Source organism: Copidosoma floridanum, unplaced genomic scaffold (assembly GCF_036245765.1).
Source record: "Copidosoma floridanum isolate Cflo_tuat_1 unplaced genomic scaffold, Cflo_Japanese_pri ptg000012l, whole genome shotgun sequence".
Lineage (NCBI taxonomy): Eukaryota > Metazoa > Arthropoda > Insecta > Hymenoptera > Encyrtidae > Copidosoma > Copidosoma floridanum.
The window spans coordinates 84189-105711 of NW_028321889.1; the positions used below are offsets into that span (position 1 = coordinate 84189).

A 21523-nucleotide genomic window follows, 5' to 3' on the forward strand; every position below is an offset into this window, starting at 1 on the left:
TCTAACTTCTGACGATTTTCCGTCATCCCTCGCCGTTTCCTGCCAAATGCCAACCTCATACCCAGAAAACACCTTCGGCAAAGCGTTGAACAAATCCTAGAATATACAACCGTCACCAACAGCAGCGCCGTCACCTATTCCCTCTGCTACCCTCTGTTGTCCACAGCATTACTTCGAAAGGGAGTTCCGCTTGCAAGTAGCTTTCCCGATAATACGCTCACCCATATAATTATATACGATGGTACGTGTAGGAGCAAAGTCGGTGTGTTGACAACTGCCTCCACCAAAAGGCGTCGGAGCAACAACGACCCGCAATCTTCGAGCTTTCCCCGTCCCCGAGTCTCACTTCCTCCTTTTATTTCCGCGAGAGTCGCTTTGACTCTTGTGGCCTGGCCTCGGACCCTGTCTCTCCTGTTTCCTCTGCAATCCCCTTCTGCGCCGATAAGAGAACGGGTCTCTGGAAAAGGCGCGTCGAAGAAGAAAGGCGAACCGAGGAAAAAGCCACTCAACCCCCTCGCCACCTCGTTTTCTGAGTGCACTTTTTTTTTTTTTTTTTTTTTTTTTTTTTTTTTTTTTTTTTTTTCTCTTGTCTTACCCCCCTCCTGTGGGCTGCGTTTTGCGTATTCTTTGATCTGACTGAGATTTCAATCGAGAGGCTTATTTCGCGCTGTGAAGGAGTTTTTTGAGGTTAATTCCTTTTCGCACTCGTATGCGCCAGAGCACATGTGGATACGAGTATTTTCCACACAATACTCTTGACTGAAAGCCAATGCTTTTGTAGCAGGATAAAAGTTTTTTTTTTTCTCAATTACTCAAGTTATAAGAAATGTACATGTAGCCCTTCCCTAACGACACATTAAAAATAGAAAAGCTTGAAAGTCGAGCAAAAAAGTATGTAGCACACGGATCTATAGAGTGATGTCTGACACAAAAGGGATGTACGGGGATTCCCAGGCGTTTGCTACGGGGAATCCCAGGACTTTGTAGAATGCGTCTCGTCGGTGACGTTGTCTTCTTTGATCGCAAAGCACGTGGGTGTAGCTCTTCGGGCAAAGTTCAGCCTAAGAAATGCTGCATATTTTAATAATGGCCCGTGTACCAAGGCTCCAAAAATCATTTTATACTATTGAAAATGTCCTGCATTTCATTACTTTTACCCCCCTTTTTTTCCATTTTTCTTTTGAGGGGGCTAGCACGCAAGGATTTCGTATTTTAAATACATATATCAGGGTAACAAATAATTCCCGCTTCATTCGAGTATCTAATAAATGCCCCGCTAATAGCTTACTTTTGAACCTTTGGCTGCACTTTCAATCATTTGTATTTAATCAATGATTGGGTAGCAAGTAGCATTAAAAAAAAAAAAAAAAAATTATTTTATTTTTTAAACGTACGTCTAATTCGCCCTAACATAGGCCTAAAAATAGTAAAAGCAAGCTATAGCAAATATAATCCTCGTTAATAATAAATAATAAAAATTACACGTTGCTTAGAAAAACGTAACACCTTTTTTATTAACAAGCATCGTAAAAAAAGTCAGCTACCGAGTGTAAGGTCGTGTGATAAGTCACGTAATATCAGTATCGTACGATCCCCATACGATCCAAGCCCGCAACTGCAACACCATGAATAAAAAAAAAAAAAAAAAAAAAACCCACACTCACACACAAAAGAAACGAACAAAGAACTCACCTGTGGTGACACCCCGAGCATTTTGAGGGACGGTGGCACGTTGACGTTCTGCGGAATCTGAACGTGGCCGAAATCGACGGCGAACGCCTCGCACCACACGCCAAAGTGCCCGAGCTGGTGAACGGTTATGTCACCCGGCAGCGTCAGCACAATGGTTTTACGGTCGTAACGCCGGAGCGGCACTTCTTTTCCGTTCTCATCAGGGATACGGATGCCTTGGGGCGACGGCGATGGTCCGCTGCCCGCCCAGAATTTTGCATCTGTTGCGCGGATAAATTTGTCATTTTTTCGTGGATTCAGACAAGAAAAACACTTATTCAAAGTTATTTCGAATGATTTATTAAACTTCGCACACGAGGTACCAAATACCATTATTCGTCCATTTCTTAAATTTAATTTTAACGACGATTTTACTTTTGAAACCGTAAAACATTTTTTTCCCATCCAAATAAAATTCTTAGCCAACGCATTCGTCATCTTTGATTTTTACCCGATTTTTCAACAAGTTCAATAAATCTAGTCATAAGCGTCCCCTATTATTCCTAATCATTGCATCAGTAATCACTTGAGAAAGAGTTGGCAAATCGTCGGAATCGGTAAACGCGCCATCTCTGCAAGGAGAAGGTACGACAGATTTTCTTTTTTTGGTTCTCTTGACGTGTTTACTTGACGATTCTTATTTAATAATAAGGGCATTCGCAACATCGACAAATCATCAAACTATGAGCATATGACAACCAATTGATTACTGATTTACAATGGCTTATTATTTTTCAACCAGTGCAATAGCACGATTTACGGACAAAAGATAAAAAATCACATGTATGAAGGTATGGAATCTTTTTGGTCCTACCTGGAGCTTCGCCGTCGTAGCTGAAACTCGGTATGAGCAGCGTTTGAGCATCGACGAGGACGACGGGCTCCGAACTGACGCCGTGGATGCCGCTCAACGCGGTGAGCTTCTGCGGCCTCGGGAAATCAAAGCTGCGCGGTATCTTCACGTCACCAAAGTTTTCCTGCACAAACGACGGATTATTCGTCACTCGATCAATTTTTCGATGACCCCTCAAACGCGCTTGAAGCAAACGAATTCAGTCTGGGATCGGGATATCCGTTCCCTCATTTTTTTTTTCCTCTCCCCTCGTTAATTTCAATAGCAAACCGCAAACGATGTAACAACCACCACGACTTTCCCTTTCGGAGAAAAAAGAAAAGAAAAGCCGTTCTTCAAATTAGACATGCGCTCCTAACTGGCGTCGTCGAGCAGCAGCGGCTTGCGAATGGGTCCCTCGGGTGGTGCACGCGAGGCACGAGCTGCGGGTACGGTTTGGGTGGTAATATTAATCAGAGCACGTGGTGAACTTGATTCTCGCGTGTGGCGTCGCGCACTCAGTTTTTGGCGAAAAATTGCGCGGTGATTCGTTGATTATGAGCTTGTGAACGCGTACTTACGTATAAGGTGCACGCGTTGCATCTATTATTATTTACGTGTTGATGGGTGGTGAGCTCGAGGTGGCTTAGGGTTCGGTTTATTACAAGTGGATGTGGGAGTTGGGGAGCTTTTGTAGTTCGGATGAGTCCACCGGAACTTTTTAGTGGCAATTTCCATTTTTTAATTCGAATGTTTGGGATGCCCGATGGATGGAAGTCGATATTTTTTGTTGTTAGCAAGTTGCGTGGAAGAATTTTAAAAATTATTTTAATTAAGGACAATTTTTTATAGTTTCTAAGAATCTTTTTTTTTTTGGAAATTATCCTTGGAGAAAAATAATTTCAAGTTTATAAAAACTGGTATTCATGAAGTATTGATTGATTTTTTGCAACTAAATGCTTGAATTATTATTCTAACTTGTCTTTTAATAATGAACTAAGGCATTTAAAAAGTTGATACGTTATTCTTTATCATTATTATTACCAATATTTTTGTCATATTAGAATCATTGTTAATATTTTTATCACTATTTTATGATGATTTTTATTATTATTATTATTATTTTCATCATTATTATTTAACAATTTATGGTATGAAAATTGTACGAATAACTTCAAATAAACTACATTCGTTAAATAAAATTTTTTTTAGCAGTTTCTTTGACTGATATTAGGAAGAAAACATATGTTACAAACTTTTAGTGAATCCAACGATTTTCTTGAAACAATTTTGGTTGAAACGTTAATTAACAAGTGTCATACGGTACGTGCTGCGGAACGTTAGCTTGATTGGCAATGCCTATGCACTTAGTAATAAGTGAATATGCAATTTGAAATAAAAATAAAAATTCTCAATGTAAAATTACACCAGTAAATTGACTCTGATTCACAAATCTTTCAATAAATAACAAATACAAATTCCTATTGGGGCCACATTTTGTAAAGATACAACCATCCGGTAACTGTCGTAGAGTTAGAAAAAAAAAACTTTAATTCAAAAAAGATCTGAAGAAAGTAACAGAACGAGTAAAAATACTTTAAAATGTGCAAGAGCTCGCAAAACATTTTTTTTTTTTTTTCAGACAAACTCGTATTTTGAAGCTCGTTTCGTATAGTCTATAAATTTAAAGTACTGTACTTACGGCGTACTCATCACAGTAGACAGAAAACCACTTGGCATTGTTCAAAGTCTTGCCTTCGGGCAGTGATAACGTGATGTCCTTCTTCCTGTACCGCTTGAGGTTGGTCAACCTGCGAAACGTAACGATTGTAAGATCTTTTCTATTTAAAGTACATGCTTGCAAGGTTGATGGTACATATATAGGTAAGGATCAGAAAGCTTGATTTATCTGAAATTGTACGGAACAACTGGATTCATTGATTTTTTCGGAAAAATTTTCACCATGACTCAATGAATAATTTTTGTTAAAACTTTCAAGTTCAAAACATAAATTTATAATAAAAAATAATAAATTATTTTAAAAAAATTATTAATAAATGCTCCTTTTTTGGCATTTCACGATGAAGAATAAATTTAATTTACCAATGCCGTCCCCTCTCTAAGTGTTACAAAAAGTATTCACCCAAGTGCGAATAATAATTTTAAAAAAAGTTGCTCTCAAATTGAATATTTCCACTACATTTTTGAAATTTCAACCGTTTATCTAAAAATCATTAAAACTTTCGAGAAATTAGTTAAAACATTTTTGGAAAATACGAAAATTCAAAGAATTTACGGAAACTATTTGACTCATAAAACCTGCCCCTGAAAATCCTGGTTTCAATAATTTCTCTATCAGACACCTAGATCTTGCATAGATCTGTAGTTTTGATTTCAACCGAATGAACAAGGTACAGCAGAAACGGAGAAACAGAATATAAATAATTTTCAATTTTAAATTCGCGAAACACAGCACGTAAACCAACGCCAAGCCCGTAATATCAAACTTTTATGACAACGCAACTGTGAGTAATTGCAGCTTTTGAAACAACAGTTAGCTCACAAAAGTAGTTCATCCGGACTTTGCACCAGAGTGTACATCATAATATATCAGGATCGACGCTCTACTTTTTCGTTCTCGGATATTTCACAACGCGGTTCCACTTATAAAAATTATGAATAAATATTTTTTCAAAGCATCGTGCACACGTGTATACTCACATTCCACGCTCATCCCGGATTTTGTAACCGTTCTGGCCGACGGTCTTGGAGTTCCCCACGTAAAAGTACGCAGCTGCAACACAACGAAACAAGTGCATATTACAAAAATGCTTGGCTTTCTTTTACTTGGACTAGGATTTTTTTCTTGGGAACTTCATTTCTCGAAATTACGTGATTAAGAACAAAAATAAAACAAAACTGTAGTTCGCGAGAAAGATCAGCCTTTAATAAAAAAAAAAAGAAAAAAAAATTGTTTTAGAGCACACGCAGAGAAAGTTTAGTTCCACTGAAGTGGAGACGCGAGTCTTCTATTTTCACATCCATTGTTTATTGGAGACACAAGGTACTGGTACATCGTTTTGTCTTTACCGTATTTTTTTCCTTCGTCAAAATTTTATTATAATATACCCAACCAAGTTGACTAATTTTTAGTTCTAGACCACAGAAAAGGACTACGTTGTGGAATATCATTATATAAAAAAATTAAATTTTAGTAATTTTAATAAAGAAACAATGCAAATTTAGTTACGACAAATCTTTCTAAAAATTTATAGGTTTCCAAAAAAATTACATATCTTGGAAAAATGAAATGTAATCACTTAAAACTTTCATTTATCAGGAAGAAAAATCTGGAATACAGGGGGTAAGAAAAGATTAGGAAAATATTTATTTGAAATTCTCAAGTATTAATTTAAAAAAAAAAAGAATTTAGAAAAAAATTAAACTCGAATCGATGGTACAAAAACTTACGCATAAGATGAAGATGGATAAGAGAGAGGCACGGAAAAAAATAAAATAAAAAGTTAAGAAATGAATAAAAATCATTCTTGAGAGGATTAAACATGAGTTACGATTAGACTTGGAAACAAAAAATCCAAGTTTAAAGACAGACAAATAAAATGTACTGTTGGAAAAATAATAAATAAACAAAAGTAAAACTGTGTTATTGTCTCATATCACTCACATATTGATGAATAGATAAAAAAACAAAAAACAAAAAATTACCAACTTATAAAAATTCTTTAAATATATTTTACCTACAACAATAACACACTTTGTTTTTATAAGGCACGCATAATTCTGTATTTTATTAATAACTTTTCAAAAATGATTATTTTTCTCAATCGTAGAAAACACTCGATAAGGAAAATAATCAAAACAAACAGCCCAAAAAATCTCAAGTACCCCATGAAAGTAAGATTAATACTCGACATTAGCAACCATAAGATACACCCTTTCATCAGTACGTCACATCTTGGCGCCGACAATGTAAGTAACAATGTATGAAGAACATCAAAACAAACCTGGTCCCTCGCCATCGTAAGTAAAGTCCTTCAGGAATAAGGTCCTCGCATCCACGGCGTAAACTTCGCCGCTGACACCGTGATGAAGCTGAGATAGCTTTCCGATCAGTTTCCCGTAGTACTCGGCGCCACTGCATTGTTCTGCAATCAAAAGCGGACAACCTCATAACATAATATACACCTCGTATCGTGCATAATGACGGGGAATTGTGTTGTTATTATTTTTTTTTTTTTTTATTATCTTACATTTCCTTCCCTTTTCTCACCGAGTTCTCGCAATCGCGGTATACACACGTATCTGTACGTGTACACCCATACCGTGGCTTGTGTACGTTAGTTATACCGATACCATCTTGGTTTCACTAATGCTGGGCGTTGTTGCTTTCGTGTGTAGCGGTTTTCGCGTTGTTCTCCGCCACGAGTGTGGCGTTTATGTAATTTCGAGTTCTAGCTGATACCTACGAGCTTGGAAAACGGGTTCTACGCTCCCAGAGATAATATATACGCGGTTGCGGGACTTTGCGGGCCTGGTGATTTTTGTTCTGAGTCTGATGCAACGCTGATTTTTTGATCTATCCTCGCTCGTGTTTTCCCAGTTTATTTATTTATTTCACGAGAAATTAAACATAATGTTGATATAATACCAGTATACAATACTAAAAAGTTGGTTCCAGTAGTTAGCCCAAAGGAATAAAATAATGCATTCGGAGGGCCAATAGGATCAGTTGAGGAAATTTGATGCAAGAATATATGTATTATACGATTGGTGATGATGATTATAAGGTAACGATTATGTTTCTTGTTTATATTTTTTTCGTTCGAACATTGTCCTAACGAAAGTATGTTCTCGAAAAGTAATATCTTAGACCTACGTGTAAAGTTTGCAAATTTGTTCATTTGTTCTATGCAAAATTTGTGTAACCTTTAATCTTGACGATATTCTATCATAAATTTTTATGGGGTGAAATTATTTGATTACGTGTTAAAGTGATATTTACGACTATTCTTCTTCACCAAAGAATCGAGCAAAAAAATGAAGCAATGCAAAATATGTTCAAGTATGCATTCAGTTAAAGGAGTAGATCTTTCAAAATGTACTTTTATTGTGTTCTCAGTTGTTAGTCAAACCTTTCTCAGGACAAAATTTCTCCGAATAGCGTTACCCTGGTGATAAAGACCTACAGCCGACTTGTAGTTCCAAATTTCATTGCATCCAAGTTCGCAGAAAAATCGAATGAGTACATAGATCTATTTCATGACTGAGGCAAAATAATTTGTTAATAGATTAAGTAAACGAAGACGTTAAAGATCATATGTGTCATTCATCTAAAATATGTGTTTATACCGCAATTTTTTTTTTTTTTTTCAATACTACATGCAGTAAGGACACTAAGGACCATAGGTCAAGTTCAGGCTTTACCACTATACCCCCTCAACGTGCCACCAAAATTAAGTGTATCAAGCAAGAGGCAAACACGAAATACGTGGAAAACCATCCTCGTCTCGTAATACGGAAGCCAATCACGAAACCTCCAACCATCAATAAACACAGCACGGAAATAAATGTGCGCAGATATGTACCCGTCTAACCAACCGTCTCACCACCCGACAATGAGGTTCCACGACGAGAGATCGGGTTGGCCTTACGTTTGCAACATCAATTATACGCGTATGTAGGATAAATTGGCAATCAATGTGTAAAATCCTTCCACACGACGAACTTGAATAACGGCTTTTATTCTGCCTGTCCTCATGGTGCGAGGGTCTTTCGCAACCTGCAATCGCGAGTGTCTTGTTAACGAAGAGTCCTTGTGCAGAAGGGATTCTATAGTCCCGGGAAAATGCATGAGCTACTCGGAAAAGGATGCGAGGGGGGGTGGGGGGTGGGGGGGTTTATACGTATACACACGTGTGCCATTGCCAGTGTAGATTGAATGAGTCGTAAAGACCTCGCTGGAGAGCGCTACGGAGGAGGGATTTTTCTTCAACCGAGTCTCACTGGTTATCACTCGGTGAACTGACCAAGATATCAGTATTTTTTTTTTACCTTGCTGCAGGTGAACCAGAATACACTTGGTTCTCATTCAAACGTATTTTAAAAATAAATTGGTACCGTCGATTTCTATTGGCTAGAAAAAATTTCCCCATCAGAGTTGATGTCGGCAATGTATGTACTTGAGTAATGCCATAGATAATACTTAGTATCGGAACATCCTGTTTGTCTCGTTTCAATGCGTAAAGTCGAATTATCCGAACAAAAACCTATTTGAGCTGGTTCAGTCCTGTCCAAAGTCAAAAATGTAACTCTACGAGTAATTCAAGAAACCGATGTACTTAGTTATGGGTTCAGAAAAGAACCGTAACATCGACACAATGTCTATAATACGTAAGGAGGTTTGGAGGAAAGTAAATGCTATTGTATGATATTAAGACTTATCTATCAAGTTTTAGCTCTTCATGTATAATGCAGATCAATCTAAATTCACCCCAATACATTTTTTCATTAAGTCAAGCACCTTGCAGTTTTCAAAACGTCAATCTATACTCGAAAAAAAAAGATTACTGTTGTATTCTTTTGTACTCATACGTTGAAAACTCACTGCGTTCTTTAAGAGCTGCTAAGAGGTCGTGTTCAAACGGCTTTTCTCTTGCGATTTAAAAAACCCAATCTCCGAATTTTCGTGTGCCTGTTTCGACTTTTAATCGAGTACGGAACAGCCTTGATTATTTCTTAAAAAAAAAAAAAGTAACCGAACCAAATCGATCCTTTCTAAGATCCCATTGGCAGAGCCATCGACGCCAAAAAAAATGCGCAAAGTGGAGCTAACGGACGTCGGAAGCGCGACCGGTCATCTGTAAACACTTTTCACCGAGCTGTCAAACTGTACACCCAAAAGTACCAAAAATCGGGGGAAATACACACATACATTTGTAGTTATAGTGTATTATACCATTCGTTACGGTTTGCTGGACTGCCCGCATTTTATTGCTTTGCTGAGCACGGATGGATCAATCCCCGGCAAACTCTCCGTCTACGTGCAGACTGCACCACCCGTACATATATATATACATCTCTGGCATCGTTAGCTCTTTCCAAAGAGACGATTCACTCGTTGGCTGTACATTTATGCATTGCAAAAAAAAAACCACTCTCTCGGTGAATCGAAATCTCTTCGTGGAAATCCTACGTCTTCGTTAATTGATACTCCTATATTTTATGTTTTTTTTTTTCCCCCCGATTCTCCACACACGTAACAGCCAATTGTCTAGTACCTAGTGGCACGGGTAATTTCCCGTTTATCTCGTGTCTGATATCTTCCAATCGGCCGCCCGTAACGTACGACTGTTGATAATATACGTTAGTCCGCTTCATCCGTTACACGCATAATTCATAATGTACGCTGCTCGGCCGATCTTGGACGCGATCTCACTTTTTTTTTTTTCTTTTTTTTTTCTTTCCTGCAGTTGTAGCAACGCGAAGGACGAAAGAATACAACACAGGTCTCTCGTCCCTTCACATCGTGCATTGTACACGTGATGGGTACGAAATAAACAGCTTTTGCAAAACATTTCTCACTCTGACGCGCGAAAATACACAATGCACTGCGACACAGAGCGCGTAATCTTGGAACTGTCATGGTGAGAATCGGAATAATGTGAAATGCAGACGGTGACGAGAGGCCATGCGTTAAGTACATCCAACCGTTAGATGAACTACCAAGTGCTCGGTGGATTTGACAAAATACGGGCATTGGTTGATCCTTGTATATCCTTTTGTATTCAAAAAATTTTGAGCTGCACTGACATGTACGTTCATTATTTATTTGGGTGTTAATCTTAATTAAAATGAAAAACATCATCCGCAAAGTAGTGCTTTGCATAAAAAAAGCTTAAGGAATGGATATAGGTGTGTTACGAAATGGAGTTCAAACGGGCTCTTGATGATGATTCACACTAGTCGTTAATAAAAAGACTAATGTATCGGTCATCCTGAGTAATGGCTTGAGTAACTAATTGAGCGACCACAAACAAAAATTTTGAAAGTCTTTTGGAGGCTTTCAATGACATTCTAAGTGTTAAGTGAGACAAAGTTGCGAAAGATAATAGAAAGACTTTGGTCGTTAAGCCACTCTCAAGGTCTTTGGAGGATTCGCGAAGTACTTGCGGATTCGTTTGATAATTTCTGACGATGGTATTCGATGCCTTTCGAGTTCAAGAACTGCAAAACACTTTTTGTGCTTGATTTATTCTAACAAGTATGGGACTAAACACAGTGTTGTCGTAGTATTATTATTGTTACAGTAAGTATCTGTAAAAGAGTGGACTATTTTTGAAAAATTTTCGACAAGGCCTCAAAATTTCCATCGTGACAATTGCAGGGTGCACACGTCTGCACAATCAAGCACGAACTGACCAGGGCAGTAGTTACCCGAGTAGAGAATTTTTCCAGGTATTCCCACGATTGAATCCGATACGGATTCGCATGTACATAGCTGAACACGTTTGGATCGGACGTGGGCGCAGTTTTGTCCAATATGGATAAGGTTACTGAATTTGTGCGTAGTTGGCTCGAGCTCGTAGATGTTTTGTTTGCAGCAATACATTGAAAATAGATAGTTAATGTGATGCTGCTCGGAGAATATGCAAATTAAATATTTTGAAAAGAAAACAAGGTTATAAAGTTGTAATAAATATAATTGTGAGATTAGTTGAAGAAGTGGAGGTGAGAGCGTTGGAATTTATTACGAAAATTTATGAAAAATCTATCAAAAACAACGGTACTGAAATTTTTTGGGAAAAATCTAAAAGTTTTTAAATCATCCGGATTCTAAATTTTTGGCTCATCCATCAAATATTAATTATGATCAATTTTATGAAATGTAATACAAATAAAGCCAGAAATGGTATGTCGTCAGACGTATCGTAACATCTTCAATTATTGTTGTGATCTACCATATTTCCTTCTAGTCTTGATAATGTATAAACTTGACCTTTTCACTTAAACGCAATGATAAGGTATTATCACTCGGATGCAAATAAAACATAACAGAGGATAAAAAAAAAAAAAGTCAGAGAAGAGATGGACAAGAAAACACGAAAAGTACCAGAAGAAGCCATGAGGTATAAAAAAATTTAAACGATGATTGGATCAAGATGCAGTCAGAGGAGTGAGGTAACACCGAGCATAATCTCATTGGAACATATCTTATAAGAATTAATAAAGACGAAAAAAGGTCAGGTGTAAGGAGTGATCTAAACAAATGGAGGCGAGAAAGAACAATGTGGTGATTTGAGGTGAGCAGTTTAGTTGAAGAAAGGTGAAAGCTAAAGTCGAAAGACATTTGAAGAAAAATCTTGAAGTGAATGCATTCTGGTGTCAGAAAAAAGTGGTGGGTAAAAAGAATATGGATGTGGTAAAGTAGTTGTCAAGAGGAGGGCACAATGATTCACAAAAGTATAGCAAACAAAATATTTTTAAAAACTTTCAGTGATGTCTTTTTTTTCAAATTACAACATTCTTCGAACATTTAATTTTGACTTGATATATGTATGGTAAATTCTCAAATACATATAATGGTCACTATGAAGTTAATTGGATAACATTAGTATCGTAAAAATTTAATTTTTTGTAATGAGCTTGGATACCCTAAATTTTGTAATCCTATGAACTATCTGATATCCAATCAGCTGTTTTGTAAGTCATAAATACTATTAAAATTAACTTTTTTCGCGAACATTTTTTGTGTTCCCTCAAAACATTTTTACTTTATTTTTCTTCCGCTCTTTAAAAAACGTTGATGTTTCTCTTGATTTTATATTCGTTAATGTCGATGCAATCATATTTGTCTCGAATTGTCATCATCAAATAATTTAAATTATCAATTTACAAAGACTGTTTCCTTTTCTATGATGCTTTATGTAATATTATCTAGATTTTGGTATAATACTTTTTTTATACATAAAAAAATAACTTTAATGTTATTTTTAGGTGAATATTAAATTTAAAAAAAAGCACTCATACTTACTATTAAGTAAATTTTTGTCTCTAAGAAAAATTCACAAAGTTCTCAAATGCAAGGCAAAATTATAGCTGAATCTATCAAAACTGTATCCAAGTCTATTTGTAATAAACAAAGTACATTACTATTATGAAGGTTGATATTTTTGTTTTGTTTAAGGGGGACCTAAAATTTCATCTACAAAATTAAGGTATACTTGCTACGATACTAAATTTTCCTACCAAACTTTCAAACTAAATTTATCACAAGAAACATTTTAAAATTTTGATAAATTCCAAAATATTGATAGATATACTAAAAACGTGACGTATTATGTAAAAATAAGAATGTTTTTAAAAACAGCACAGCTGAATTATCTAATAAAATTAAAAATTGGACCGTCCACATTAAGTAGAAACAAAAGAGTAAGGTAAGACGAGCCAAGAGACTGCCATTCACATTAAGTAGAAACAAGCGAGTAAGGTAAGACGAGCCAAGAGACTGCCATTCACATTAAGTAGAAACAAACGAGTAAGGTAAGACGCGCTAAAAAACTGAAGTAACCCTAACGTGATTCATATTTAATATCCATGATTTGTAATCATTTGTATAATGTGCTTACAATAAATTGGATCGCTACGGCTATTCACAATAAAAGTATCAATGTAAAATAAAGTGCTTTCGGTTGACCTTCATATAGGTCAAAAATCAAATGCAAAATATCATTCGTAACGCCATTGACGACGGAAAAGCCAATTAAATGAAAGCTTTTAACAATTTGCGTTAGCAGAAAAACTAGAATTTTGTTGAATTATTTCACAAGTGCATGTTAATTATTGTTCTGCATATGTCAACAGAGTTTTAATTGGTGAGTAGAGGCTTAAAGGTGCCAGCGCATTTTTACAACGTTATAACTTACATCATTTATTGAGGATGCGATTTCGCGACCTGCAGTAAAACCCGTCGCGGTTGTTTGGCATCAAAAAAATTCGCCACAGCGTTTTATTGACGCCATCCGATTAACGCTTTTAGTGGCATTGTATGAATTCAATATTAAAAATAAAAAAAAAAAAAAAATTATAAAAGTGCAAGTTTTGGCACAAGTTTGCTACGTTTCATGTATTTTATAGTTCACGCTTTAATCGTCCGAATAGCGTCATTGCCCACAGGACGAAGGACTCAGTATTTCCCGTAATGGCAAAAAACTTTTTCCCCAGTTAGCCCGTAAAATACACGCTTACGGTATTTCTTCCTATCCAGCAAGTACTTCCCAGCTCGAAAGTTTTAATGAAAGAATTTCCTCAACTTTTCGAGGGACACAAGTATATGTAATGATTTTCTTTGTCCCTCTGTTACGTTAGCCTTCTCATTCTTATTCCTCGCTTACATGCAACAGTGGTGTAAGTAAACAAAGAAATTTTCACGAAAAATTATCCTTTCAGGCAAAAAAAAACCTTATAAATGCAAAATCGCAAAAAAAATCCCCACAGTAGATTGAAAAGCCCGTGGAACTGGAGATTCCAATCGAGAAAAGAGCAGGTGAAAATTTAATCGTCGCGTCGAACGGAGTATTGCCGAGACCATGCACAGGAACAAGTCGCACAAAACAGATATGGACACGCGCACTGGAGTATATAACGGCTGACCCATTTTCCCTTTCATTCGCCCCTATTTTTTGTTTGTTTTTCCCCTCGTACGCATCACATTTCATCCCACGCGTCTATTCTTGGTCTCTTCGTGAGTCTGCAGTGCGAAAGAAGATAATGCAGTCGAAAAAAAAAAAAATAAAAAAATTGCACTCTCGCGTGCCTGTACACGGTGAGTGAGCGAGAGGGGCCAGAAACGCGAGAGTCGAGCACACGTGGTCAGTTCGCGCCTTTGGCCCCTTGTTTTCCTTGGGAGCGCGAGTTCCGCTTTTCGACGGGTTGCACTCACCACGGACTGCACTAAGCCGGGCCTTTTTTACGTTCACTTCCGAGAGTGAAAATTCACTGGCTGCACCTTTCGAGGCCAGTCGACTTTTTTTCAAGAGCCATTAGACGGCGCCTCGAAGTGAGGGGGGCAGGGCTTTCTCGCGTTTCTATACGTGCATGCGACGCGCGCGTGATAAGGTACACGCGGAAATCCTCGAAAAATCGCGAGGCGGATGGTACCGAGGGTAGAGAAACCGATCATTTTCACGGAAACATCATTTACGAAATGGCACTGCATTTTGGTTTGATTCCATAACGATTCTATTTCGATTTCGGAGTCGTTTAAAATTAACCATGTATAAAAAGTACAAAGGTAAAAGACACGAAAAAAACAACTAGTTAAAATATCGGTATTGTTTTTTAGCATTGACCAGTATAAAAATAAAAGTGAAATCTTCAAAATTAAATCTACGATATCTCCAGTTGCGTTAATTATAGCCATTTTATTGTCCATTTCGAAAACCAAACTCACTGATTTCTCTTTTCACCAATACAGCTCGAAGCATTGATTCGCTCGCGACAAATTTTCTTGGCAATTTCAGAACGTGATTGATTTTGTACGGTTTTTGATATTATTCTGCTAGATTGTAATGATTTCAGTTGATTCAAGATTGTTTCCAGACGGATTTCAGTGAAAAAAAGTCCAAATAATTTCATACCCTAAATAGTCCTTTCGAGAGAAAAAAGCCAGCCAACGATTACCCACTGGACAAAATAAAATCTTGATTTCGAGGTTTAATTTTTTTTAGAGATTTCAACGTATAGGCGTACGCACACGTTTCAGTTTGTAGGGAAATTTCGATTCGCCTTATTGGGCTCCGTATCCATGCCTCTCTACAGGCGTGAGCGCACGAGAAAGTCTTGCTCTGGTACGGATCACTGCATCTGTTTTGACGTCGCGGGGTTTTACGTGGCCCCTCCTCGACATGTAGGTTTATTATTCCGCTGATACACTTTTCAAGGAGTTAAAGAGGAAAAATGGGCAGGGGGAGCGGTAAAACCATAAAAAACGGCAACTGCTCACCACCGAGATAACGAATGGGGCTCTAAGAAAGCGAGGTCTTTATTAACGCTTCACTATTTAGATTTTTGGAAGATTTTTACAAAGTTGTTGAACCAAGGGTTTTTTTGGCTAAATGTTTCGTGTTCGATAATAATACACTAATGATATGAAGTATAAAAAAAAACTTCCCTCTAATCATTTACCACATATAATAAATAGTGTAGAGCTGTGCTTAAATAATTATTTGAAAATCTGCGGTCTTGATAAAAATTTTTTGTATAGTAAGCTAGACAATAGGTCAGTGGTTCGAGAATTGGCGCCGTCGATAATATGCTGTACATTAAAGTATCGTAAGACAACTTTTATTACAATTGATCACACGAATGAAAATAAAAATCATGAGAGTAAATATGTCGAAAAAATATTGAAAGAAAAATCCAAAAAGATTATACATTGCTTGAAGATTTAACCACGTTTAAGTTGGGCCAGACTAAATATGAAAGCCTCTTTTGGTATATGCCTTGATTTTCACCTACACAATTAATGGCAATTCTACGTTTTTGTTTGATAATCCGTATAAATACAACCACGAGCCACGAAGATAAAAACAAAATTCGTCATTTCATTTTGTCCAAAAACATGATAAAACCACGACCACTTCAGAAATAACGTAAAAGTCACTTGTCTGACAACTTCTTGGAGGAAAAAATGCTTACTTTTAACTCTGTGGGTCACTGAACTTACCATAAAAAAAAAAAAAAAAAAAAAAAAAAAAAAAAATCAAATCCTACGTCCATTGTGTTTCATTATGCAGGTTCGCAGCGAGGAGAAAGCCACCAAGAACGGAGAGTCAGCGATCATTTACCGGCTCGCAATAACGCGCGCGTGTCGCAACCTATACACGTATACCTTTGCGTACACACTCGTATACATATATACAACACAATAGTATCCGAGCCATCGAAGATGCCTTTTCGTTTGCACCTGCACGTGTACACACAGAATGGTGCGATCGTATGCGATGACTCGGCGACGTACGATGTACATACCTATATTAACACTATCGCTGTGTATTTTTTCTCTTCCCCCTCGATCACCCGTCCCCGTCATCATCGCACGAGTCTGTATTGTACTCTCGCGCATATTTATAAATTACTCTCCCGTACCTATTCACGCTCGCTCGACTGATGTCTTGTGTATATTATATATTATTATGTCACACGTACGTGTATATATATATATATATATATATATATATATATATATATATATATATACACGTTATGGGTTTGCGCGTAATTTTCGCGGTCTCGCGGCCTTTTAACGCGAGATTGCTCGTCCCGCGTGGACAGAGTTGATGATCCGTTCGAGACGAAGAAATATACGGCTCGCGTCACTCGAACGCGCTGTTTCACAATCTTGGGGCTATACCTACACGTGTGCACTGCTTCATGCGGGATATATTGCTATTGCTGTTGTCATACGCGTCTACTATAGGTATAAATGGGCCTCGTTGATTTACGGAGTCTGTAGCCGCGTGTAACGAAACGATGCTTGGATGTGTATGTATACTTTTGTACTGTGAAAGTTCATCCGTATACCATTGCGTTATACTTACTTACTCGTCTTTATAAAATTTATAATAGCTCAGCCGTAGTGGGCTTTGTTGTTGGATAAAATTATCACGATACTCGACCGAACTGGCAAATAATGACGTTTTAATGATCTTGCACCCTCGTAATATTGTGAAAAGTACAACAAAAGTGCGCGCAATTGAATCGTGATTTCAGACGGCACTCGATATCATAACTAGATTTGCTATTACTGATGCAGATCGTTGTATGGAAACTGATGGATTAATGCGTGTGCATCGCGATCTGAAGGTGTATATATATATATATATATATATATATGTATATATTCATGCACGTACACGTGGATTTTTTTTCCTCCACCTCCCTCCGACTCTTTGTTCAATCAAACGCTCTTATCATGCACGCAACGGTCCCCTTGATTATGTTTATTACCTATTATGCGTATGAAATTTGTTGCTGGCGTGCGTGGAGTAAACACGCAATTACAAGCTTATCATTTGTAAGGTAAGTGTGTACGTGCACCTGCGCAAATTGGATTCGAGAAAGATTCATCAGAGCCGTGGTGGTGTGTCTAGCTTATGAGGCCACTTGTTATACTACACATGAGAATTCGCGCACAACGTGCAAGTTGTTGCGTTCAACTTCCCTGGATTAAACTTTTTTTTTTTTTTTTTTTTTTTTTTTTTCAGTTTTATTTAATGACAACCCGTACCATTGCCTCCGTGATGCAAGCCGTAGGTGAATTCATATGCCGTTGTGTTTCACGTCAAGATTATTTAAAATTACCTATAGTCTTTTTATACAATGACGATTATTGAAAATAAAAAGCGAAAAGACTTGAAAGATGAAATTATTTATGTGAGTCTGCGCACTTTGGACTCTCGATGAGAATTACGAAGTTACTTCAAGACTTTGTAAAGCTTGAAAAAATTTTTCTAAGACTTCAAAAATTTGCGAAATCTTTCAAAGTCGTGAATGTTCGGAGGCGGCTTTGAAGCCTTTTTTTTAAAGATTTTTTTCGTATTTTTCAAAGACTAAAAGTTGTTGGATCACATCAACTGGTGTGTGACGATTTTGTATCCCGTATTCAACCTCCGCCCACTTTGTAATAAAAATTAATTAAATTGAAAAAGCAATAGAGTTTCCAAAGTGTTTTAGTTCTTCAGATAGTATGAAGCGAATATCAAAACAAGAAAAGCAGTGTACACGTTTGGTTCGTGAAGTTATAAAAAAAAGCGCTTCCAACACTATACTGTGTATTAATACCATGTAAAACCCGCTTCGAGCGCAAACAGTACACCTTGACGGCGCCTACGGCAAGTAATTACAGTCTGGGAAGAAAAGACGCCCAAGGAGCGTGACCCAGCCGCAGAGCATCTCGTTACCCGTGTCCCTATTACACCCTGCCTTCGCTCCATCGGTCCATTAAAAAATGGGGGAAAAAGGCCCTCTCAGCCTCAGAAATCGAGAACAAAAGGACATTACGGAGCGATGTCTTCTCGAAAGAATTATCAAAACGCCGAAGTAGATACGTACATACCTCAGGACGCCCCCTGATCGCGAAATCATACAAATCATGCAGCGGCACGTAAAATCGTCCGATCTGTGTACATATACATGCAGAAGCCGATCGTGACGATCGCATCAACGAGTGGTACGGTGTGGTGGACGAATAATGCCAAGGGGAGGACATTTCGCGATCTCGGGATGCCACGAAGAGGAGAAAAAGACGAAGGTGCGTGACTTACGTGAAATAAATTTTAATGAATTGTTGGATACCTCATGAGAGTCTGTTTGACAGTTACGTGAGTTTGAGTCAAGCTTGATACAAGTTTGTTGAACAACGGCTCCGTACTTTTGTCAAAACGTTGTAATTAATGAAGCTGAAACTAGCAGACAAATTACAGCAGCGATACCGTCAAACAACAAATTTCCACTTGTGGTATCCTTAAAACTAGACCAGCTATCCTTCCTCATTTAGCACAATAAAAGCGTAACTGTCTAAATATTAAGAGTTTGTTATTTGATGGCATTTCAGCTACAATTTGTCAGCTAGTTTCAGCTTCATTCGACATACTAGCTTAGAAAAATCTTTTACAATCATTGAAATAGAAATTTCGCTTGATGCTGTAAAAATGGAGCGATTGTTGTCTTTGGAAAAAGTAAATCGAAAATTATTTTTCAAAGTCAAAGTGATGAATCAATCATGTTATACATTAGAAGTAAAATCTCTTTTTATTTTATACTAAACGCTTGATTTAAAAAAAAAAAAAAAAAAAAAAAAAAAACGTACACAGCAATTAACTTATTACCATTGGCAAAAAATAACTTCTCATCCGTAAATTTATTTTTCCACAGTTCCTAAAAACCGTGGATTTAAGATTACATAAAAATAGTAGGAACGTTGACGGTGTGCAGGTTCCTCAACTCTTAGCATCGAAAAAAAAAAAGAAAGAAAAAAAAAAAAAAAAAATGAGCAGATCCATATATACGATCAGCGCAGTTTCGACTCGAGCGTTTCTTCCTTCGAAAATTACGCTCTTCAGGCACACTCGCGTGCAACGGGTCCGGAGAAAAAGTTTACGTAACCTCGAGAAGAAAGTTGGCCGTCGAGAGTTTCGGTATCGCTTTCCAAGCTGAGTTTATCACCGGCAACAATTTGTCAGGCCGCTCGATGGAAGATTGACACCCGTGAAGGCTAAAACACACGCGACGGAGGTAAGAAAAAAGCACAGCGCGGCGTGCACAGAAAGCAAAAAATCGAGGAGTAGGCTACAGAGGGAAAAGTCGAGGATTATAGATAGGAGGTCCGCAGGGACGTCAAGAGCGAGGAAAAAAAGGGAGATACAATCACGTATATACTCCCTTACACATATACACACTGCAGAGGGAGGGATAATTGCTCGATATTGCTTCGTGAGGACTTTTTGTCCGAAGAGCAGGGTACCACTTTTTCCCTGCTCGTTAATATCCGACTGGCGAAAGTAATTAGTCACGTAACCTGAGGTGGCTGCTAAGACACTATTTTTCTTGTCCTGTTTCGTTCGATCTTTGGAGAGAAAATTCTTCGGAATATTTATTTAGTATTGTGTGTGTGTCTGTGCGGTTTTTATAAATATATACTGAATACGATAAATGGACAAAAGATATGTCTAGTCGGGACCACAAGCTTAAATCACAATAATAATTGTCCACGAAAAAAATTGCTTAATAATATTGGTTCTGTTGAATATTTGCTTAAGATTATGTAATTTTCGTTGATTAATCTATTAAAAAAGAAAAAAAAACTATCTCTAATCCAGCTATACTTGAAATGCATTTGCAATGGCTACAGTATTTTTTACTAGAACAATTTTTTTGTCGTGATAAAAATCTATTGTGATACGATTTGCCACACGGATTGTATACACGTTAAAAAAAACAAAAAAGTTTTTTTTTGTTTATATTTGAAAATATCCTCAAACGATTCCGGAAACCTGTTCTCCGTTTCATCATCTGAACACCGTGTAATCACCACTCGCGCATGTCCTTCCTTTTCTCAGCATCATAATGTAACGTCAGCTAATATGAGTACTGTACAAAATAGAGTAATGATGCTTTGCTCTACTAGGAAGAAGAAACACCGTAATTTTCCTTCGATGTGTTTTATTACTCGCACAGTTTCGTCATTTTTTCATGGTAAAAAAAAAAACTTTACCAGTACGTTGGAGTGAGAAAATTGGAAGGTGAAAACTACTTCTATCCCGGACATGGAAGCAGACATTATTGATTTTTCAGCTTCTGACCCTTTTATTTTATTCACTTACTCCTTGTACTACTAGAAAGGAAATAACAGATGGACATCAACAAAATTCATTCATGCCGATACCAGTAATGAAATATTTAAAACATTGCATAACTTTTAGAGTAATAAACCGTTAGATAAATCAATTATCAAAAGAATCAGATGACACATCCTTCAATGTTTTGAATTAAATGTTGGGGGGTGTGCGAGCCACAATTACCCCTACAAAGAGTGGAGGTATCTACGGTACTGTATGAAATAAAAAAATAAAAAAATTGATTTTTTGAATAGTTGATTTGTGCACCACAGTTTCACAACACACGATATTATTGCGTCTTTCAAAGTAAACACATCCAATCATTCAAAACAGTAGACAGCATTGATTGTCCAACCAATGCCCAAAAATAATTTTTTTTTTTTTTTTTTTCTTTCTTACCCACACCGCCTGACCCAATGGTGCACAACGAGGTATCCCCAACCCCAAGCGAATATTCTCAGACATCAAGATCCATTGCGACACGCGCAATCCCAGCAAGATGAGTAAAAACACGCTCGTGGCAAACACAAATTGAAGCGCTTTG

General features: G+C 37.3%; 1 protein-coding gene across 1 annotated transcript in view; it reads right to left on the reverse strand.

The window, feature by feature from the left end:
* The window catches only part of Skeletor (DM13 and DOMON_DOH domain-containing protein skeletor), a 63800-nt gene that overhangs the window by 34224 nt on the left and 8053 nt on the right, over positions 1 to 21523 (reverse strand). The window contains exons 2-6 of the mRNA XM_089590437.1: positions 6589 to 6750; positions 5285 to 5357; positions 4266 to 4374; positions 2546 to 2708; positions 1693 to 1952 (exon numbers count right to left, since the gene is read on the reverse strand). Of these exons, the coding sequence (XP_089446563.1) occupies positions 1693 to 1952; positions 2546 to 2708; positions 4266 to 4374; positions 5285 to 5357; positions 6589 to 6750 (767 nt within the window). The remainder of the gene's footprint in view (positions 1 to 1692; positions 1953 to 2545; positions 2709 to 4265; positions 4375 to 5284; positions 5358 to 6588; positions 6751 to 21523) is intronic.